Below are 23,967 nucleotides of genomic sequence, written 5' to 3' on the forward strand. Positions count from 1 at the left end.
GAGTCTCTCCGCAGAGCTCTCTCCGTATAACACGTGAACAGTGGAGGGCGGAGATAATTTACTATTCCCCGCATTAGTTTGCACCTTGAATGTCAAAGGTTTACTGAGGCCAGCTCCCTCCGATTTTTTATCGTACGGAGAGACTTCACCTGAGGACAGTGTCTGCTGAGATTTATCGTCATATGGCATTAGACCAGATGTTGTATAAAATTCACGGGGGGAATTATGAGTAGGTGTGGCTCGAACAGCTCTTTCTGCTTTACTTTGGTCTGCTAAATTAACCTCACTGCTGCCGGTCAGGCCCTCGTCTGTGTTGTGATCCGGGCCGCGGCTGTTGCGAAACCACGGCAACGGGTATGTAGGCCGAGAGGGCTGCGAAAAATGTTCATGCACACTTTTATAGGTCATATATTTTGCTGACCCAGCTGGCAACGCTGAGCCAGAAAGAGACACAGTCCCACTGTCAGAGGAGAATATTTTTAGCGCGGTCCACCCTATGTGCTTGGGAAATTTGCCACGGGAAGACGTTTTTTGTGTGACAAATTGTCGAAGGTTTGCGGCGGCATTGCTGCGCGAATGAAGTGACCCCGTTGCGAAGAAGGTCGTTCCCGCTCCGGTGATCAAATCGGCGGCGGATTCGGGTCTCGTCTTTGTGTGCGAGAGTGAGTTATTCTGGTGAGCTCGGGTGGAAGTAGATTTAAGCTCGGCTCCCGCTAGTTTATTTTTCATACTGACGACAGAATCTGCGGGGTGGCCGTGACCTGATGCCGCCGGTAAATCACCGCCATTAGATGAATGTTCCAAGGACACCGGGCCAGAGTCGATAGGCGTCAGGTTTGTGATTGCGGTTTCCGAGAGAGAGTTTGCACCTGGTGCGGTTGCACCAAAGGAAACCGTTAAAAAAGATCCAGCGGGTTTGAGCGTCATTGCTGGTGATACAGTTGGATTTACAGTGTGTGATGTGAACGCGACAAAAGTCCGACCGTCCGTCTTTTCTGCATATGCTGTTCGATTTAACATCTGCTGTGTGACGTCACTAGAATAGGCGTTAGGAAGGGCAGCAGACGACAGCGCTGATGTGGGATCCTGTGACAATTCCTGCTGCATTTGAACAGCTCGACTCTCTCGATCGGAGGGAACCGAGATGCTATTTTTCAAATTATTGGCCGACACAGAGTTCAGCGTCTCGGTGGGTTTGAATAAAATCTCTAAAGGATCGCGCGCAGTGTTAGAAGAAAGATATGATGTAGTGTATGGGCTGATTGCTGGTGTCTTCACTACTTTTGAATGTGCAACTCCACGGGTTTTATCAGCAGTCGAGTAAAGTTGCCGTTTTGCTAATTTATCGCTGATGTGTGATGATTCGGTCGACGTGCGTCGCCATCCCCGTTCGGCCGACCGCTCTGAAACCGAACGAGCGGCGTATCCCGCGGTTGTTGACGAACCGTCTGTTCGACGAAGAGGCATCGCTGGTGAGAATGTAACGGATTCTGTTGGACGCGCAGAGCCGAACACAATCCTTTGACCCTGAGAAGACGGAGCTTTGTTCATCAGCTCAGACGAAGGTGACAGAGAGAGCAGAGATAATAACACAGAGGAGGTTGATGGAGCTGGTGATGGAAGTGATGATAGTGACGGAGGGGATGCTGTCGATGATGAAAAGGATGAGACGTTAGTCTTTCCGTCCACGGAGACGGACACATGCGATGGGGACAGAGTGGTAACAGCCTGAAGTGGTGAAGTGTGCTGGTGAGGCATGCCGGGAGTCAGACCTGAGCTGGCAGGGATTCTATCTCGCGCATAAGACGACGAAGAAGACATCTCTGAGCCGGAGCCGCTGGAACTATGTGAAGGCCATTTGGTGGTGTGGGTCTCGTCCTTGGTGATAGTCGGCGAGGTTCTACTTTGATCGAGACTCACAGGATGTTTGACGGTTCCCGCCATGACAGTTAAGACAGAAGAAAAGGCAGGCCGCCCTGATAAACCTCCTCCCGCCCCCAGCTCTGCGTCGCCATCTGAGCGGGCGGCTGAGAAAGGCACCTCCTCCGCCACGGACGGGCCAGTCGATGGGTGAGCAGGAGCAGCTGCGGGGTCACTCAGGAGAGACGAGGAGCCAGAGGCATCGTAGGTGGATTTCTCTGTTAACGGAACACAGGGAGATAACATGATATGATTAGCAACTTAATTTTAGAATTCAAATTGTTGTTATCTCTAAAAATTCAACGCGATATTTAGTTAATACAAAACTGTTTTTTTTATTACGCTCTTTTTCAATGAGCTACCTCATTAATTGTTTTCTATTACCACAAGATGGCGACAGAAGCAGGCCTTTCGGTCGGTGGAGCGCAAGTGTGTTTGCGGAAGTGCCGAGAGTTACGAGGTTCCTTTAATGCATTTCGTAGCATCCACCCAATCTGCACCAGTGCTAGAATAGAACTGTATGTCTCACTATTAGACAGTTTTTTCCCCAATAAGGGAATCTTATTAAAAAGAAGAAGAAAAAATCATCAGCTTGCAGCTCAAAATACTTATTGATAGTGGCAATAAAAAAAAGGCACATTTATGAAACGTCATTTAAAGATTACAATTGCAATGCGAGGGAAAGTGGCACAAGTAAAACTGTGTGGAATGACATTGAGAGAGTCAGGTATATCACATCAGAGAAACTTGAACACAGGGGGCATTAAAAAGCAATAACACCCTGTTCAAAAGCCACTGAACAAGATCCCATGTCCCAGGTCTGGTTCTGTCAGAGATGGTTTTCTCACCACTGACGCCTCATTCATTCTCATTGTGTGAATTGTTGGGTTTCTCTTCTCTCTATTACAGTTTAAAGGTTGCTTTGATTTGGTGTAACACAAATAAAATTGTACTGATTTGAATTGAATATCTTTCAACCACACATTGGTGAGTCAGTATAGGTATAGGGCCACTTTGTCTTGGGCCCCAAAAATCCACTGATACACATCTGCCTCTACCGCCTCAACTTTACTTTTAGGCACAAAAGTTTTACTTTGTTAATGTCCCATACTCTGTGTGCCAAGGTGAAAGCACATTACAAATACTCGACGTCAGACGCGACGTTAAAGAGCGTAAACACATCTCTCTGATAGTACATCGCCGCGCAGACGGTCGTGAATTCCCACAAGAGAGAGAGAGAAACGATCTTGAAAGTAGGACAAATGGAATTATTCAGGAGACGTCAGCTGCGCGGTGGAGATAAGAGCGAAAGACGGCGAAGGTAACGCTACATCTACACACACACAATGGCCTCACGTTATAGCTTTATTGACCTTTGCGGAGATTACGATTCCCCAAAAAAAGGTAACACGAAGGTAACCGAGATGGTAAGAGGAGCTCTGTGTGCAACCGAGACGGTTAACAAGGGAGTCTTGTCATGTGCTCTGCTTTCCTTTTATTCTCAGCACATCCCCAACGCATCCATAAAGGGCTTCTTTTATCCATTTAGAAAAACTTTGCAGTCGTCTCACATCTTCCTCCCCCCTCGGCATGTTCCCCCCTTTGCTTAAGCGTCTAGTGCTTCTCGTATACAAGTCCTTCAACGGAAGGGAAACTTATGTATGTTTAAGCTAAAAGAGGCCAGGGAATCACAAACATTCCACATATATATATACTGTATTTACTTGTACCATTTTCTTTGCTTTGATACATTTGATCATAAGCTGTAAACTTGTCCAGGACACGCTGCAGAAATGTGAGGGCCCTCGAGTCCGTGTTTTTCTGAATTACACGCGCGATGACTCGCCCGGGGCTGAGCGAGCTCACACAGCTGGCACCGTAAAGCAATCCGACTGCAGATATTTGCAGAACACTGAGCAGAATGTAACACCTATGAATTCAATCGGGGCTCGTGTTCTCTTTTAAATGTCACCGGTATCCCCGGAAAACACACTGAAATTAAAGCTCTTGTATAATTTGTTTTCAAACGGATGAACGGGTGAATTTCTTAACACGTATTCGTTTCTCACAGAGGGCTCTTTGTGTCCGTGTCCTCGTGTTCCTGCTTAATTCAGCTCCGGCGCTAAAGTGCACCGCACAACATTTTACTAATCCATTCCTAAAAACTTGACAATATGAAAGCATGAGTGGGAGGGGGAGGGGGAGGGGGGGGGGGGGCGGGGGAGAGAGAGCTTCACAGCACAACAAAGGATCTGTGTCCTGCTTCAAGGCCACAGTGAGGTGACTCAGGCGAAAGCACCTGGTCACCGACATGAATGATAACTTCCTGCAGAGCGCCCCCCCCAACCCCCCCTCCCCCCTCCCTCCACTCCCTCCACTGCTTAGCGTGGCGACATGAATTTGAGTTGCACGGGACCACGGCCAGTCTGAGGGGGAGGGGGGGCCGGGTCCACCTGTAGTTTTTCCACCTGCTCTGACAAAGCCGAGCATATGGACGGATTTCAATCGCGGACGAGAGAGGGAAAAGGTGTAAAAACATTAAGAGAGGATGTGATGTAGAAATGGGAGGTGAATTATTATTTTTTAAAAGAAGAAAAACTGCTCTGAACTGTCCGTCTTTATCGCAATATCATTTTCGTCAATAGAAATATTGCAGAAATTCAACACTAGAGGTTGACTGATGTGGGTTTTTTCTATCATCCATGCCAATACTGTTCTTTAAAAAGTAGGGCAGCCGACATGTTTGGCCGATATGTTTGACTGCTTCTTTTTTGTTGTTGTCCTACATCTCTGACATAAATACACATCACAACTAATTCTGCATAAAATCTCCTTTACTTAAAGGTGAAGTAAGTAGTTTATAGTGCCATCTAAAGGAGAGGCTGAAATTTACAACAAAGACCTGCTGCTCTGCTCACCCCCTCCCTTCCCTGAGCGCTACGGTATCCGCAGCTGGTCAAATGTCGTCCTTGTCGTCTTTCTCCGTGTCAGCAGATGAGGTTCGTGAGGCGAGGGAGAGGGCGAGATACCGCGGCCATAGCAGACGAAGCGGAGAGAGTGGAGGCGGGACTTCTGCTACAAGTAAAGAGACGCTTGTTTTGTTCTCTCGCGTTTGTCCTTACAGGCTCCGGTAGAAACATGGCGTCACGCTGCTAACAGTGGCTATGCAACCGCGGTCCGCGGTCATGTTATTTTACATGACTTTTTGAAACACTACGAAAATGAAACAAAAACTATTATACAGCGACTAGACAATGCAGGAGCACATAATATGGATAAAAAAGTGGATTTTGGGTCATATAAACCCATAAATACTACACATTGTACCTTTAAATAATTAAAGCCAATTAGTTTAAAACAATAATGGGCCATATTAATCATTTATCTGAACAAAATACACTAAACTGATATAATGTTGGTACATTGTGATATAATTGCTTCAGTTGTGAATATTCTTCAGGTTAAATTTTAAGTTTAAGCAGTAATGTTTGGTTTGTTGAAGACATGACATGACATCACTGTGCAAGACCTCATTTCCACACTTGTTTTTTTTGCCAAAACTATCTCTGCGCGACCAGGACACACACGTGACACTGCTGGGGCTTTTGCTCACATTAAACACTGTATCTCCCCTTTTTGCTTTGAGCTGTTTTTGTTTTCTCTTTGTAAAAAAGAAGGGAGCACATTTCAGGAGTGAGGGTTCTGGACGGGTCTCCGGGCACAGACAAACAAATTGGAGACGCTTGGACCCCGGCTCCTCGGGAAGAGCCTCAGAAGTCCCTCCTGTTTTTGGCTGCTTATGCGCATAAAGCATGCTTCGAGCTGTTGTTGTTCTATTAAAAGAATAAATCAGAGCTTCAGTAGGGAAGTTTCAAAGACGTCTGTGAGGACAGACATTTCATTAAAACAAGGATTTGGATACGTGTTGCACACACAGGACCCAGTGTTGCAAAATCTTACAGGACTGCAGTGGGTTTAGTTCCCCCAAGAAAACTATTTAACTTCTATACTTTATATTTTGTTTATAATGTGAGTTATTTACAGTGCAATGTATAGGTTTTTTTTTAAAGTTATTTACAGTATTTTATTGTTCTTTACATTTATATTTTCACATACTTTATTTATCTCTCCGTTCCTACAACAATATAAAGAGAAAATTCGAATTTTTTTTGGCATATTTACGAATGGTAATTAATCGTGATTAATCGTGATTAATCCACAGCTACCCTGTGATTAATCTGATTAAAAATTTTAATCTTTTGACAGCCCTAATATATATAGTACCATTATTGATTATAAAAACAAATATAGACCAATTAGAGACCATGTTTTTATTTGTATGTCAGCTTGGCTTGGACTAAACATTGAGAATTCTCTTTTTTTCAGGCACATAAATGATATCATTAACCCTTTAACATCGAGCGTATCGCATAAGATACATTTTGCGTTACCGTAATTACGCAACGGTTTGTGCTATCGGAAAAATCCCAATGGTTTCTGAAAGCTGAGAAGTTGCACGTCGTGTAGTTATTACGCTAATTTCACTCGTGAAATCAGTGCCTTTGTCAGTGAGTTGGAAAAACACCTCTAATCCTTTTAAAAATCACTATAAGCTTTTCTTGAAAACCTTCACGGTCTGAATCACTAGTACCACATATTCCTCAATAGTTGACATTGAAGATGAAAACAGATAATCTTCGTATGACTGACAGATCGTATACTGTGGGTTGGACGTGACCTCTGTAATTGTATCTGGAGTAAGTCTACACCGTTCAGCGCACAAGACTGTGAAAATGTACCGATAGACGAGGACATCCAAACCTGCGGAGTAAAAATAAATAAAAAATACTGGAAGAGACAATTCTACGGACCGTTTCGCCGTCCTTCACTCTGTCTCTGATGACACTACAGTAAACGGCTCTACATCCATTTCAGCCGGACATGATGACACAGGGACTTCTGTCCTGACGCAGCTCAGGATGCTGCAGTCGTGGTGGTGTATGTTATTGCCCGATGTCCGCTCATATTACTTGCTCACTGAGGCTGTTTTCCCACTGTCCTTGTGCCTGTGTATAAGCTGGATGAACTACAGTACGATGTTAGATTATAGTGATCGGTCAACTGGATTTTTTTTCAAATTTTTAAGGCTAAAAAGGTGCAATGATTTAAAAGATTCAGAGTGGCTAAAAACAGAGGCACTTTTTTTTTTTTTAAATGGCTCATCGTCACATATTTCTTCACACATCGGCATCACTTAATGGTGTATGAGGGATAATGTTTTCATCAAGTGTTTCTATGTTTGCCGCTGCAGAGAGTGAAACGCACCTGAGAGCCACTATTCGGGGCTTTTAGCGATTTTTTTGGAAGGTTAGAGGAGACATGTTCACTCCACTCCCATGTGAGGGATTGTATAACTGCTGGCTCAAGCCCTTTTGGGTAAAAAATGGAAAGGAGCCAAATCGAATTAATTTCCCGAGCATCATCATCATCATATAAACTCCCGATATTAACCTTCTGCAATAATTCAGCAAACACGGATATCGCTCGGGATTTTCTGCTGAACAACGTGAACTTGGTCATCTCTTGATTTTATGTGCGCATTCTAACAAGTCAGCACTTAGTCAGCACATAGCACAATATTTCTGTACTATGTTAATGATTTCCAGGCACATAAAAGCTTGAAAACATTTAATTAAATACATTTAAGAAGCCCGCAGAGATAATCAAGTGATAACTCTCATAAATGTGGGAAAACGCTGCTGACTGAACTATGAACTGAGCTTTTACATTGGTTTCTCTTACTGTGCAAAAATGTCTTAATAAGAAAACACCACATTTATTATTATGTATGACTCATTATTTACCTGTTCCTGTGCTTAGAAAACATGTTAAAGGTCACATAGAGTGGTCCTGTTGCACATATATGTTAGTTATGGAGGTCTACTTACATATATTAACTTGTTTTTATGGTCAAAAACCTCGTAGTTGCTGTAAACTAGCCGATAGAAATCCTCTTTTCTGACAGTGTTTTTCTGCTGCGAGATTTCAGAGTGAACTTTCACCCCCAGAAGACAGAGTCTTGTGATTGGCCAGTACTATCCAGCACATCCGTTCTCAGAAGCGAAGCGCCCCCCTCTGGAACAGCGGATGCACTGCTCCTCATTATCAAAACATTGTTTTAACAGTGTTTAAAAATAGCTTCTTCACGACTCCCCGCCGCAGTCCCTTTTATGACTTTAAACCGGAGTCAGACCCAGAGTCAGAAGACACTGTTGCTTGTGAAACACCTCCACAACGGAGGTTATTCTTCTTCTGCGGTTCAATGTATGTACCCGGATGTGCCCGGACTACCGCCCGGAGCAGGACGATCGGTTGTTCAGGAGAACCGCTGCTTACGCAACTACTACGGGATTTTCAGTGATCTCGTTGAGCCCCGAGATTACAATAAAACACAACGTTCTCAGCAATGGCTGAACTGTTTGTTTCGAACCGTCAGGGCTTCATAAACAAGGTAATGACGCAGATACACACCAAAAAAACAGCGATAATAGGAACTTCTGGTCTAGTTCCGCTTTAAATCATCACACATTCACAACTTAATATCTATGCCAGTTCAAAGCTGATCAAAGTCACTCGATGCGCAAAAGAAAAGAGTCAAATTTGATGTGATCTGTGAACCTGAATCTTGTGTACGCTCTGCAGAAGCAACACAGGCGACAAGCTGCAAAAGAGAGCGTCGCACCGCAGTGTGACCAGAATGTGAGTGAGGGCTGCACGTCTGCCTTGCTGCAGCAATCACGTCAGCTGTGTGGATGTATTTTAAGCTAAAACAAAGAGTGTATTTCTGTTTAGCGGTGAGAAAAAAACCCTAATAAATAAGTCATGTCATTGTGTGGGCTGTTAATTTCCTCATCAGAATAATTTGTTACGCCGTTGGAGCATAATTGTTGGGTTATGGCTACGAGGTACATGCATCAGCACAAATCAGAATCAGAATCCTTTACGAATCCCTGGGGGTTAAATTGATTGAGTTTCTGACACAAATGGATGCACATTCAAAAACATAATTCAATCAAAAATCAATCAAATTATTCCTTAAAAGGTTTGCAAATAATTTCAACGGATCCTTGTTCAGGGTGATGCTGAAATTTCTGGTCATTTCAAGATACTTCTTTTTTCTTAATAAAGTCACCTCACTGTCAAAGTGAATCAGGACAAATGGATAATTTCCTCAATTTAAAAAATTCATAAAAAAATTTCCTGAAGAGGTTTGCAAATATTTTCAACAGATCACTGTTCAGGGTGATGCTGACTATTGTTATGGAAAATGTCATATCATTTCAAGATACTTTTTTTATTTTTATTTTTTTTTATTAAGTCACCTCAAAATACCTTCCCACTGTCAAAGTGCATCAAAAAATATTTTCAATGGATCCTTGTTCAGGGTGATGCTGACTATTATTATAGAAAGCTTTAGATTTAAGAGGTAGATTTAAAGCAATGGTGCTTTAAATGTGTGTGTTTACTTCTTGAGCCAGCCAAGAAAAGTTGGACCGTGAAGCTAAAGCAACTGAATACAAACTGAACAAAAAAAAAGCCATAATTCATCAGATTTTTCCTCCTGTGACCAATCAAACTTGAGGTAGCACATACCTCCACCAAGGCCTTTCAGTTTCCCACAGTGTTGATAATCTCGGGGGAGAAAAATCCAGAGTCCAGCAGCTCACCCCTGAAGTCTAATAATTCATCCCTGGGCCAATAATTGTCCCCAGACAATTTCATCAAACTCTGTCCTTTACTTTGTGAGTAATGCTGCTCACAATCAGACAGACAAACAAAGCCGGAGAAAAACACAACCTCGTTGGCAAAGTTAAATATGTGTCTGAGTAAATCATTCCACTGAGCCAACATGAATCATACCACAAGTCTGGAAACTGGCTCGACTAAATAAAACTGCTTATTATTCATTAAACATGTCCTTTTCCTGAAAAGATGTATTAGTACATTCTGAAGAAATCACCCCCTCTACTACAATCTGAAATACAAAAATTATTTCTGTCAGTGAGTGCATTTTCATCAGAAATGACATTTTACACTGACTGTGTTTATCTATAAGAGCATTTCCAGGATGAATTATTCCCTAAAGGGCATAGAGTGACCATGTGGAAGCTAAGGTAAGATTCAGGGGGAAGTTTTCTGCAGGTTATCACAGTCCCGTTAAAATCACCACAAGTCATATTTCACCAGGTTAACATTTTGTCCTGGTATAACCCAACACACACACACACACACACACACACACAAACGTACACACACAGTGTGTGTTTGAGACGGAGCCGAAAGAGAGGAGGGAATGGATGATTTCAAACTGGAGCTCGTCGCCGTCTCCCGGGGCCGTGCAAATCCGAACAGGTAAGGGATGAGTGTTAAGAGTTTAGCTGCGTGCTGCGGCCGTGATGGGAACTCAGGATTATGACGGCGGGTGTGAAATGACAGGTGGGGGTTAAAGGAGGTCGTCACATAGGGATGCAACAGCAGATGGGACAATATACAAGGTCACCGAAGGTCCACTCCTATATATGTGTGTCTTTGCATCAGGCGAAGACCACGTTTCATCTCTGCATCTGATGATACATAGATATTTATCATCATTTTTGATAATCGTGTACCCTGCCTATCACCCTATGTCAGCTGAGATAGGCACAGCGCCTCCTGCGACCCTCATGTGGATGATAAAATGTTAGAAGATGGATGGATTAATAGATTTTAGTGGGGTTTTTTGTTTGTTGTTTTTCAATAATTAAAAGAAGCTTTCTGATTTTTCAGCTTCTTAAAGGGACACTGTGTAGTATTTATGGGTTTATATAACCCAAAATTCACTTTTGTATACATATTATGTGCTCCTGCATTGTCTAGTCGCTGTATAATATTATTGTTTGTTTCATTTTCGTAGTGTTTCAAAAAGTCATGTAAAATAACATGGTCGCGGGCCGCTACTGCATTGCCACGACGCCATGTTTCTACGGGAGCCTGTAAGGACAAACGCGAGAGAACAAATCTAGCGTCTCTTTGCTTGTAGCGGAAGTCCCGCCTCCACTCTCTCCGCTTCGTCTGCTACGGCCGCGGTAGCTCCGCCCTCTCCCTCACCTCACGAACCTCATCTGCTGACACGGAGAAAGACGACGAGGACGACATTTGACCGGCTGAGGATACCGTAGCGCTCAGGGAAGGGAGGGGGTGAGCAGAGCAGCAGTTCTTTGTTGTAAATGTCAGCCTCTCCTCTAGATGGCACTATAAACTACTTACTTCACCTTTAAATGTGAATATTTTCTGGTTACTTTGCTCCATATAATAAAAAAAATCATGAAAGGTGAATCATTTTGGTTTGTGGACAAAACAAAAAACATTTGAGAACATCATCATTTCCAAGTTTGGTAAACACTGATCCAAATTTTTCTGTAATTTTCTGCCATTTTCTGGATGAAACAAGAACAGATGATGAACAGATGAATCAATTGTGAGTATAATCGTTAGTTGCAGCCCTATTTTTTAAAAAACAATGTGATCAAACATCCACACGATGGAGGATGCATTTTAATGTTGATTGTCCAGAGTAACTTTAGGTTAAGCATGTTTAATGGCCCACAGCCATTTTTTTTACAAACGACTGGACCTTCCATTGACGCACGTGCTTCAAGCCACTTAGCTCCTGTGTGTCATCATTAATGAGAATGACAATCATCAGGTCATCTAATTGCTAAAAACGTAATATTTGTTAGTGTGAATTTTTAAATTCATGCACATTTATATATCCAGGATTTCTCTTGCAAATATCTAATACAATTGGATGGTAACACTGCAAAACTAGTTCTCAATCATTTGAAATTTAGTTAACCAGTTTAATATCCAGGTTTCCAATCTATGGGTTCTGATACATCACTTTGTTTTTGTTCTTTGTTTTATTTACTTTTGGACTGGACATCACTTCTCTGTAATTACTCCTGTAGTATTCGTCTGTCTGGCTGTTTGTGAGCAGCATAACTGAAAATGTTGAGGCCGAATTAAGATGAATCTGTAGATGTTATTACTTCGTTATTGCAGCCATATGAATACAAACCACCTTTCAAATTGATACCAACCAAACTGAGCAGTTGCTTGTTCTTGAATCTCAAAAACTGTCACTCACAGTAAATATAGTGAGCTACTGTACAACAGTGTAATCAGGTGACCTGGTGTGTGTGTGTGAAAGTCCAGCTTGAGTCAGTCTGAAAACAACAGGCGTAATATTATTGTCACTGTGGGAACTTACTGTTTCATGCCTTCACCTCTGACTTCCTGATTGTTCCCTCTGGGAAATTGTAGAGAAAGTGGAATCTAATGCTGAGTGACAGAGTGTCGACTGTAAGTGTGAGTGAGTTCTCGTTGTCCCCAGAGCAGTGAGCAGTTTAAAAGTACAACGCGAGGAGATCATTGTCTTTGTGGTAATTTAACATACATTCAATGACAACTGCTTACACACATTTCAGACCAGGAACGCCTGTTGCCGCTTATCTCAAATGTAAACCAGAACAGACACTAAATTAATAAATAAACATGTTGACCTTTAATTATATCACAGATGAAGAAGGATATCAGCTAATTACAACCACTAATATGTAAATATAAACAGTTTAAAGGCCTTTAGTCTGTTATTCTTTCAGTCAATAGCCTGCAAAAGTCAACACTAGAGACCATTATTTAGAACACAGGAAGCTGCTAATGATCTCGTATTTTTGATGAATTGAATTAATAATGAAAAAGCTAAATTAAAAAAGATCAGTGTTCCATTTTATCAGACGTGCTGCAAAACGAGTTGCATTCAAGGAAACTTGGCAATAGCAGCTATATGCAGAGAGTATTATTATCTCACTAATGATTGAATTTAGTCTAATAATTAGAATAGTGTCATTATTATTCTAACTAAATCTAAATAAAGGCAAAATTTAAACCAATATTAAAACACAGCATCTCCTTTTGTAGGAACATCAGTATACAGAGATCAAGAGAAAGGGAAATATTACACGTACAGTGTGTGCAGGTGAAAACATGACATGACTGCATTTGACCACAGACGCGGTTCATGTTAAACACGGCTGGAATCAGACATTCAACCTTGACATTCCACACAGACGAGGCAAACACGGCCATCGCTACCAACTCCAGCAGGCAGAATGATGGATGAGCTCTCAGACAAAGACCTCTGCTATTTCCCTAATCCAACACAACACAACACAACAGCAACACTACACACTGCAGCTGCCGCGTGACGGTGACCATACAAGATCCTTCCACTGCATTTCCAAACAGGAAAATTATGCTACATGTGAAAATATTCAAATGTATGTGGCAGTTGAGAAAGTAAAGAGCTCTTATAAGGAGTGTAGGGTGTACAGTAAAACCATGAAAGCTGTCTTTTCATGGGCCACAAGGGCCGTCACTATTATATGTATATATATATATATATATATATATATATATAAAAATATATGTAAAAAAAATTTGGGGGGGGAGAGAAAGTCCAAAATCAAACTGCAAAATCCCAGTCGAGTTCAAAATACACTACCTAGAAGCACATCAGACTGTTTGGAGTATGAGGCAAACGTGAACAAACGTACAGAATCTCCAAGCGGATGAACAAATCCAAAAGAAAGTTTGATAAAAACCCTGAAAGACAATAAATAAATGAATAATACTAGGCCTTATGCTGCCTTCACGCGCTATCAGAAAGATGATACTTCAGAACTATGACCGCGTTACCTTCAATTAAAAATGGACGACAAATGGTTCACCCTGACCTGCTTCTTGGTTAAAACAATATAATAATTAATAAATTAATCATTTACCATTCATGACACATCTCGTAAGGTTATCTCACAATGTGAAGAGGCGTTCATGTGCATTTTGCATGTGGGGAACACATATATATATATATAGCATAATTCTGATAGCACGTGAAGGCAGCATTAGATTCACTCTGAATGTCCTATTGGCCCAAAAGTAAGACGTGGATGATTATGTTGTTTTGCTTTTTGTGTTGACACAAACAAGCCCAGTCTTCCTCCTGATTTCTGGTTATCACCAAATCTGCCAACTCAGCTGTTAGCTTAGCTGTTAGCTTAGCTGTTAGCTCCGTCTCGAGTCAGTGGAGGAGACGTCACGAAAGAACAATAGTGAGATTAATGCTAACTAATGCAAAGTAACTGCATACATTCTTGAAAATACATAATGTACAGTATATATAAAATATATACATTTTTGGTTACACTATGCGTTTACTCGTGCCTTTATTGATCGCAGCAGTTCAGACAGGCTTTAAATAAACTTGTGCTGCGTATACATGCTGACACCTTTACTCTTCATATTTGGTTTATTATAATAACAGTTAAGTACCCGTCATTTTCTGCAAAAATCCATCGAGACACATTATTTTTGTGTATCTATTAATATCAGGCGACCCAGAATTAAATCACACAAATGGATTCAAATGGAAAGGATACAGTCATCACTTCAGGAAAGTTAAGTGAATTAAAAGTTTGGGGGTTTATACTGTAATAGGAAGCGCAAAATCAATGAACCATCCAATTGTGTCCTGAAAGGAGACAAACAACAACAAAAAAATAATAATAATAATGTCAGTCTTGAATTGTGGCGAACAAACAGCTTTCTGAACTGTGCCGGGTCACGACAATCATGAGATTTTTTTGATGATTGAGATGTCGACATAATCCCGGGGTTTAACAACAGCTGTGTCTGTTGAGGCATAGTGGACAGGGATTACTTCAGCTGAAGGTAACACTGGCGTTGTGATTAAAGGGTGACAATGACATTGGGGAATGTGGGCGTGTAAAAGACAAAGACAACATTCTGTTGCACCTCAGGCCATTTCACGTGATTGAGTGTGAAAACATAACCATTTGTTGATTATGGTCACAAAAACAACCACCAATAATCTGACTATTAGCTTAGTTCCGAACAAGGCTTTTTTTTTTTGATTCAGGGTGGAAATTACAGGTAAATTGTATTATACTGCATCTTGGTTGTTGTCAGGCAGCTCCACCCTGCTTGGCGCTACAAATGCTACACGCTAAACCTCAAATGACCAGAGGTACTATTAGCTATATGCTCAGATTAATCTTACATCACTATTTGTGATCATTTTACCTTTTTACAAATGATTTCAACACTAATTTTAACTGTTTGTCAATGATTTTATAAATAACTGGAGCTGTTTTTCTCTTTGCTAGCTGTTCCTAAGCTAACTAATACAACAATATATCCTGTCAGTTTTAGCTTGTCTCACCTTAGCAAGCTGTTCCAACTATGTAAATAATATATTTTATCACTCATTTTGACTTTTTGTCAATGATTTTATAAATAACTGGAGCTGTTGTTGTCTTTGCTAACTGTTCCAAAGCTAACTAATACTACAGTAGCCTACAATATATCCTGTCAGTTTTAGAGAGGGTTTGCTAGTTTTTGTTTTAGTAATATGGAGTCTTTGCCAGGTGCAAGATTCAAAATGTCATAAGTATTCATACAAACCCAAAAGGATTATATATGAAGTAAATTTACAAAGACGAATTCTAAGCACATTCTTGCTAAAAATTTTAGTTAGTCTGTAAACACACAATTCAGTTAGTTAGTTTTGTTTTGGGTTTTTTTAACTGTAGTTTTTATTTTTTATTGCGGTTAAGAAGATGATACGATGTGATACAATACGATGCGCGATACATGGTCCACGATCAATATATTGCAAGACAATCGTGGCGATTCATCACTATATCTGTCGTGAAGGGAAAAAAAATGTCCATGAAAAGTTAAAAGTGCAGGATTTATCTAATTAATCACAACATAGAGAACAAAGTGCATTAAGTCTATATATTGGTTACTGTGCGCCTTCATTTGTTAATTAAAATAAAAAATTTTGCTCTGGCAAATCCACCCCTATTTTTGATATATAAATTACAACACAAAATATTCCCATTCATATTCCCGTTTAAATCATAGAGAATAACCTAATTATGACGCATGTCAACATTACGCCCCACTGCTGTCAAGATAGCAAGTTCTAACCTGATTTACATACAGTAATGTGACTACAATCAGATACTCCACATGTCTCAATCTGATTATTGTGTATTCAAAGTATGACCTTGTTCCAATTACGGTCAATAGAAAACACCGTTGATGCGGCAGAGCCTTAATCAGGTTAATGTGAGAACGCTGCCGACCATGTAAACGCGTCAGAGTGTAAATCTGCACGTTGCTGCATTTTAAATACGTCTTTCCGAGGCCACGGGATCCAGTGAATGTTGCTGCTGAGGCAGTGACTGATGCACACACCACTGTCTCAGTGAGAACTCATTTATAAATCTGTATGATTCTGCATCCACACCTCAGTGCAGCAACACACGAGTCGCCTGCAGCATGAACGGCACCTTCAGATGCTCTGTGTAGATGAAGACTATCAGCTCCTCGTGATCTCGTGTCGTGTCACACAGGAAGTGATTATGTCAAGACAGACGGCAGCAGCAGCATTGCACGATTAAAGTGAGAAGGCAGCAAACAGCTTGGCCTCTGACTGATAACACAAGAAAAAACACCAAGTGTTCAGCAGTTTCATGGGATGAGCCACGACTAAAATCATGCTAGTCTCACTCAGACTAACATGGATAATGTGATTCATAGTCTGATTACTCCTGCATGTATACGCTTAGTCGGACTGGAGTCGGACATTGACGAGGAAATAGGGCAACCAGAAGAGCCATGCTCAATTTAATTTGTATCACATTAACATGTACGAAACGTACAGAACCACGTACGATAGTCCGGCTAAACACGTTAGTCTGGCTAAAATCATGCTAGTCTTAGTCAGACTAACATTGAAAATGTGATTCATAGTCTGATTACTCCTGCATGTATATGCTCAGACGGACTGGAGTCGGACATTGACGAGGAAATAGGGCAACCAGAAGAGCCATGCTCGATTACTCCTGATTACTCCTGTGCACGGCTAGTCTTAGTCAGACTAACATGCCTGGATAATGTGATTTATAGCCTGATTACTCCTGCATGTATATGCTTAGTCGGACTGGAGTCGGACATTGACGAGGAAATAGGGCAACCGGAAGAGCCATGCTCAATTTAATTTGTATCACATTAACATGTACGAAACGTACAGAACCACGTACGATAGTCCGGCTAAACACGTTAGTCTGGCTAAAATCATGCTAGTCTTAGTCAGACTAACATTGAAAATGTGATTCATAGTCTGATTACTCCTGCATGTATATGCTTAGTCGGACTGGAGTCGGACATTGACGAGGAAATAGGGCAACCAGAAGAGCCATGCTCAATTTAATTTGTATCACATTAACATACAGTATACAAAACGTACAGAACCACGTACGATAGTCCGGCTAAACACATTAGTCCGGCTAAAATCATGCTAGTCTTAGTCAGACTAACATGGATAATGTGATTCATAGTCTGATTACCCCTGCATGTATATGCTCAGACGGACTGGAGTCGGACATTGACGAGGAAATAGGGCAACCGGAAGAGCCATGCTCAATTTAATTTGTATCACATTAACATGTACGAAACGTACAGAACCACGTACGATAGTCCGGCTAAACACGTTAGTCCGGCTAAAATCATGCTAGTCTTAGTCAGACTAACATGCCTGGAAAATGTGTTTCATAGTCTGATTACTCCTGCATGTATACGCTTAGTCAGACTGGAGTCGGACTTTGAGCTGGAAGTAGAAGGACACGTATGCGCTGACCTATCATCTGTGTTGGTGGTGGGCGGCATCTTTCTACGGACAATACAGCAACCACAAGAGCCATGCTCAATCTAATTTGTATCACATTAACATACAGTATACAAAACGTACAGAACCACGTACGATAGTCCGGCTAAACACGTTAGTCTGGCTAAAATCATGCTAGTCTTAGTCAGACTAACATACCTGTAAAAAATGGGATTCATAGTCTGATTACTCCTGCATGTATACGCTTAGTCAGACTGGAGTCGGACTTTGACTTGGAGGTAGAAGGACACGTATAAGATGTGTACCCTGTCTTAGTCGGACTACGGCGTTAGCTGGATCAAACTGTAAACATACTGATAATTTCTGTTTATGACACTCAAAATGAGGCAAAATACCAATATCAACAACAGAAGCTACCAAAAGTTACGCATATAGAAAAAAAACGCCAGTGAAACTCACTGTTCCTTTTTCCGTCATAGGAAAGCAAACGGTTTTGCTGGTGTCGCGCTCCTTGTGATGTTGTGTCTCTGTGACGCAGCCCTTTAGTGAGTCTGCACCTCCTCTGTGTCAAAATGGGACAAAACGAGCTGCACGTCAACACTTGTGCTGAGTCCCAAAGTTTACAAGTGCACTTGATGGATCTGCAGAGAGTACTTTTGAAAGGATAATTAAATGCTTAATGTAGGGAAAAGAAGGGAGGGTGTTTTTCACAGGTTTTTTTTTTTTCTTTTTTTTTACGGATTCTGCTGGTCAGCATCCAAGACGAGGGTGGACAAATTTTTGCAAACTGTAGGATGGGACCGACTGCTATAAAAACGTCCTCTAATTCAGATTTTATTGGCAAACTGTTCATAATTTAACGCCAGAGCTTAACGGTCCTCATTTGGTATTTTGGCTGCTATTATGAATCCACTCACGTTGGCCCCACTGCAGTGCTGCAGATGTGTTTAGCTTAACGGTGGGCACACACATGCTTTTAAAGAGGACGGATGTCCCCACGGGTGCCGTCGTCACGGTTCATCCGGCTTGGCGAGGACGCGGGGTTTCTTTCAGACTGGGAAATAATACTAAATAGTACATATTATCAACATGGGGAAATGTTGCTGATGTGCCTCTATGGTGCCATGTGAATTTTAGTGTTTCGCTAACACAAGTCTTGTACAGTCTTTATGCAAGAAAACAGGATTAAAAATTGAATATCATGTTTTGTTTTCTCCCCTTTTTGTTCTGAAGGAGCTGCGACAGGAAATTTAAATAATTGAATTTTGTGACAGCAGGGTTTAATTTGTCACATATTCTCCCCGTGTGTCAACTATTTGTAATTAATTATTTTTATGAGCGAACACACACACCGTTAAACATTATTACGGGTTCTCTCTGAATTTCCGTAAAGCTGCTTTCGCCTTTAGTGCAGCTGACTCATGAGGGAAAAAAATACAGCTCAGCCTTAAAATTAAATATCCTTTTTTTTCGCCCCCTTTGAACATTTCAGAAAAGTTGATCTTATCATTCTCCAACTTCCTGTTTTATATATATTTGACATATTTAGGTTCAATGGAGGTACAGTGGGGTACACTCTTAGAAATAAAAGTGCTAAGTAGAACCATATAAGGTTCTTCGTCTTGTCCTCATAGGAGAACCCTTTTTGGCTCCAGGTAGAACCTTTATCCTTTTGGAGGGTTCCCCCAAGAACCCTTTCTCTGGATCAAAATGGTTCTTACTGGAACCATTAGTGTTACCAAGAACCCTTGAAGAACCCTTTCTTCGGGAAAGGGTTTTTCAGAAGCAAATGGTTCCAGGTAGAACCTCAGCCCTTGTAGAAGGAACCCTTTTGGAACCCTTATTTCTAAGAGTGTAGTGGTAAGCACTGTTGCCTCACAGCAAGAAGGTGCTGGGTTCGATCTCCACGTACGTATCTACGTTGGTTTGTCGTGATCCACATATTCATCTTCAGTACATGAAACGACCACATTACTGTGTTGGTCCGAATAAAACAGTACTTTTACAGCACTTGTAAACATGTCAGTCCAGTTAAAATGGTTCTTCCCAAAGTTGGACTAACACACTCATATATTATGTGATTTGAAGTCGATTTACTACTGCATGAACTGTATTAGTCAAACCAGAGACACCAGCGATTGACCATGAGCCACAGTCCCCAGCCCCCGACTATAAGACCCTGATATAACAGAAGAAGCAGTTACACAGAACAAGAAGACAACCCTGACAGAAAACATGGTGTGAAATCAGTCTGGTACATTTGTTGGACTGAAGAGAGAGACCAATTTCATGCTCTGTCACCTTTAAGATAGAAACTGCCTAATAATAACAAGCTGAAAAGGGGGGTGTATCGCCACCTGGTGTAGTGGAGGGGAACACATTCAATATCGATTCCCCATCATGTGCTTGTTTGACACAGCGGAGCCACATCTGTAGCTTGTACCGAGTATTTTTTCGCTCAATACCTTTGTAAGTAAAAAAAATTAAATGTGGAATAAGTTGCTATGGACTAGGGCTGTCCATGGGACTCACTATACTCACTATACTCACATCACTATTACACTTTACTTAGATGTATTGGATTGCAAATTGTTTTACACACACATATATGTGTGTTTAAAACATATGTATATATAAGTATATTATACTTATATAGAGAGCTGAAACAACAACTATTTTGATAATCAATTAATCAGTTTGAAGCTTCTTTCATGATTAAAACAAGATTTCTGATTGTTTCAGATTCTTAAATGTGAATATTTTCTGGTTTCTTTGCTCCACATAACAAATAAATCATTAAAATTTTGGTTTGTGGACAAAACAAGACATTTATGGAACATCGTCATTTCCAGGTTTGACAAACAAGATTTTTTTAGCATTTTCTGACATTTTATGGACCAAATGATTAATCGATTAATCGTGAAAATAATCAACAGATTAATCGATTATGAAAATAATTGTTAGTTGCAGCTTTATTTATACATATTATATATAAGTACATAAGTGCATCAATATATATAAGTATTACAGACTACCCTATTGGGTATTCTGCATAAACCTACTGTGACTTGACTTCATTTGCACATCATTATGAACGTCATTCGTGTCCCTGTAATGACATCCAATGTCAAGGAGAGACTAGAGGAGACTTCTATGTGCCAATATATATGATTACTGTGACATATGTAAAGGGTTAAGTGCCATGATCTAATCATATGGACACACGCGTGACCTTCGTTATCCAGCGAACGTTTGGGTTGCCACTGGCGTCGAAGAAACACACACACAGACTCACAGAAATACTGAAATCCTCCATTTCAACCATAACTAGTTGACGCTCAACCCTAATCTTAACCATAACAATTCAAATCTTAGCCCTAAACTTAACCAGTTCCTCAGAAATTAGGTTCTACCTCATTAGCACCAGGTTTTTGGTCCTGACAAAGTCAGTGTCTATGCCAGAAAAGGTCCTAAAGAGCTAAAAAAAATACAAGTAGACACACATTTTCACTGCTATTATGTGTGCAGGAAAACAGCGTTTGTTGGTTGGGTGATAAATAAAAACTTCATCATCATTCACTCCTCGTTATAAATTAATTATTGAGCTCTGTGGGTCACCTCGGCAAAATGTGATTTATTGCACCGCGCTTGTCCTGATTGATTCACCAGACCTTGATTTTAAGGAACAAACTCCACATGCAAGCAAGATCCATAAAGCAAGTGTTCAAGCAAGTGCTGAGAGTGGCAACATTTGATCACACAAATATATATGTACACACACACACACACACACACACACACACACATGCTGGAACGGTCTCTGAGGACAAATTAAAAGGAAATCTAAGGAGGATGAAAGGGAGGGGAAAAAATAACTGTGAAATTTGGATAGACGTTAGGTACAGATGGGTCTATAAGCTCTCCAGAGGCAGTGGAGCTAAACACTCAGATCATCCCAGTAATGAATTGGCCAGTGGGGAACCGAGCCCTTCGTCTCATTTCAAACAAGAGCATAAATCAAAGAAATACTGTATAACATAATACAGATTTATCAATGCTCTTAAATGTCATAGCTGGTGTTGTAATATAATGAAGTATACAAATACTTTGTTGCTGTATGAATCTGTACTTTACTTTTTTATTTATATTTCCAGCAACTTTTACTTTGACTCCACTACATTTCCTCTAACTATGTTTGTTACCTCGTTACTACAAAATAAAATCAGAAGAAGAAGAAGAAGAAGAGTTGGTATTATGGTCTGTATTTATATAGAGCTTCACACGCCACAACATGGGGTTAAGTGTTTTGCTCAAGGACACATATAGACTAGCGGGGACAGGAATTGAACCCACAACCTTCCTGGTTGAAAGACAACTCCGCGTACCACTGAGCTAACATGGCTCAAACCCAACTCACTTCACTTTTTTAATACTTTTTCTTCAAAAACCTAACATTTTACATAAGAAAACTACTGTTGATACTTAAGTACAAAAAACGTAATCTATACTTTACTGTTCAAAAGTTTGGGTTTTCCATTAAAACTCCCACCGTTATTCATCAAAAGAGTTGCAAAATGAATAGAAAATAAAGTCAAGACATTGACAAGATTAGAAATGATGATTTTTTTTTATTCAAAATAATAATTTTTGAAACGTTGCTTTCGTCAAAGAACCAGAAAAACAGTTTTCAGCTGTGCTAACGTCATTGCACAAGGGTTTTCAAGGGTTTTCTGATCATCCAATAGCCTTCTAACGCGATTAGCAAACACAATGTACCATTAGAACACTGGAGAGATAAAAACAGACGTTTGCAGCTAGAATAGTCGTTTACCACATTAACAATGTATAGAGTGTATTTCTGATTCATTTAATGTTATATTCATTGAAAAAAGTGCTTTTCCTTAAAAAATAAAGACATTTATAAGTGACCCCAAACTTTTGAATGATAGTGTACTTTAAGGCTTTTACTTAAGTAATATTATAAAAAGAAAAAGTGGCTTCAGCTCCTACCAAAGTCATTTCCTGTTTTTTTCTCTAGTATCGCTTAAACGGTCGTACCATATAGGAAATAAATTGAAAGTATTCACATTTCCTACTAACATTAGCGTCTTTTTCAAACGTGCAGTCCGTAGTCAGTGTGAGCTTTCTCTCAGGTCTCCTCTGCGGGAACACTTTAAATTAAAGGTGACATAGAGTGGTCCTGTTGCACATAAATGTTAGTTATGGAGGTCTACTTACATATATTAACTTGTTTTTATGGTCAAAAACCTTCTAGTTGCTGTAAACGAGCCGATAGAAATCCTCTTTTCTGACGGTGTTTTTCTGCTGCGAGATTTCAGAGTGAACTTTCACCCCCAGAAGACAGAGTCTTGTGATTGGCCAGTACTATCCAGCACATCCGTTCTCAGAAGCGCAGCGCCCCCCTCTGGAACGGTGGATGCACTGCTCCTCATTATCAAAAGATTGTTTTAACAGTGTTTAAAAATAGCTTCTTCACGACTCCCCGCCTCAGTCCCTTTTATGACTTTAAACCGGAGTCAGACCCAGAGTCAGAAGACACTGTTGCTCGTGAAACACCTCCACAACGGACGTTATTCTTCTTCTGCGGTTCAATGTACGCAACCGGATGTGCCCGAACTACCGCCCGGAGCAGGACGATCGGTTGTTCAGGAGAACCGCTGTTTACGTGACTATTACGGGATTTTCAGTGATCTCGTTGAGCCCCGAGATTACAATAAAACACATAGTTCTCAGCAATGGCTGAACTGTTTGTTTCGAACCGTCAGGGCTTCATAAACAAGGTAATGACGCAGATACACACCAAAAAAACAGCGATAATAGGAACTTCCGGTCTAGTTCCGCTTTAAGTAAGAACAAAACAAAGGCTGTGAGACACATTTGGTCTGAAACTGTTGAAACACACTACGCTCTGTCCAACGCTGACAAAGCTTCAGTCATGCACTGCTCATTACCATTAGACCTCTGGAGCCCCAAAAAATGGGCCTTCAGGACAAACCCTAACGCTTTGTTATTAATTCATTTGGGGACGGATGATATGCCCCCAAATTAATACGACATTATCAATAAGAACATTTCTCCGCCATTGATTTAATCCGTTGTCCGTCATGTCACCACAGGAAAAATACTCTGGCACACAAAACGCTCGCGCTAACAGAAAAGTTAGCAACGAGGGCTCTTTGTTTGATTTCATTATTGTCAGAGCGAAGCATTAT

At 40.8% G+C, this 23,967-nt stretch overlaps 1 protein-coding gene across 1 annotated transcript in view; it reads right to left on the reverse strand.

Annotated features, from left to right (window-relative positions):
* The window catches only part of kiaa1549lb (KIAA1549-like b), a gene marked incomplete at both ends in the record, with an annotated part of 80,598 nt that overhangs the window by 45,647 nt on the left and 10,984 nt on the right, over positions 1 to 23,967 (reverse strand). Inside the window, one exon of the mRNA XM_083900615.1 lies at positions 1,773 to 2,138. Within this exon, the coding sequence (XP_083756741.1) occupies positions 1,773 to 2,138 (366 nt within the window). The remainder of the gene's footprint in view (positions 1 to 1,772; positions 2,139 to 23,967) is intronic.

Source organism: Microchirus variegatus (assembly GCF_963457635.1).
Source record: "Microchirus variegatus genome assembly, chromosome: 14".
Lineage (NCBI taxonomy): Eukaryota > Metazoa > Chordata > Actinopteri > Pleuronectiformes > Soleidae > Microchirus > Microchirus variegatus.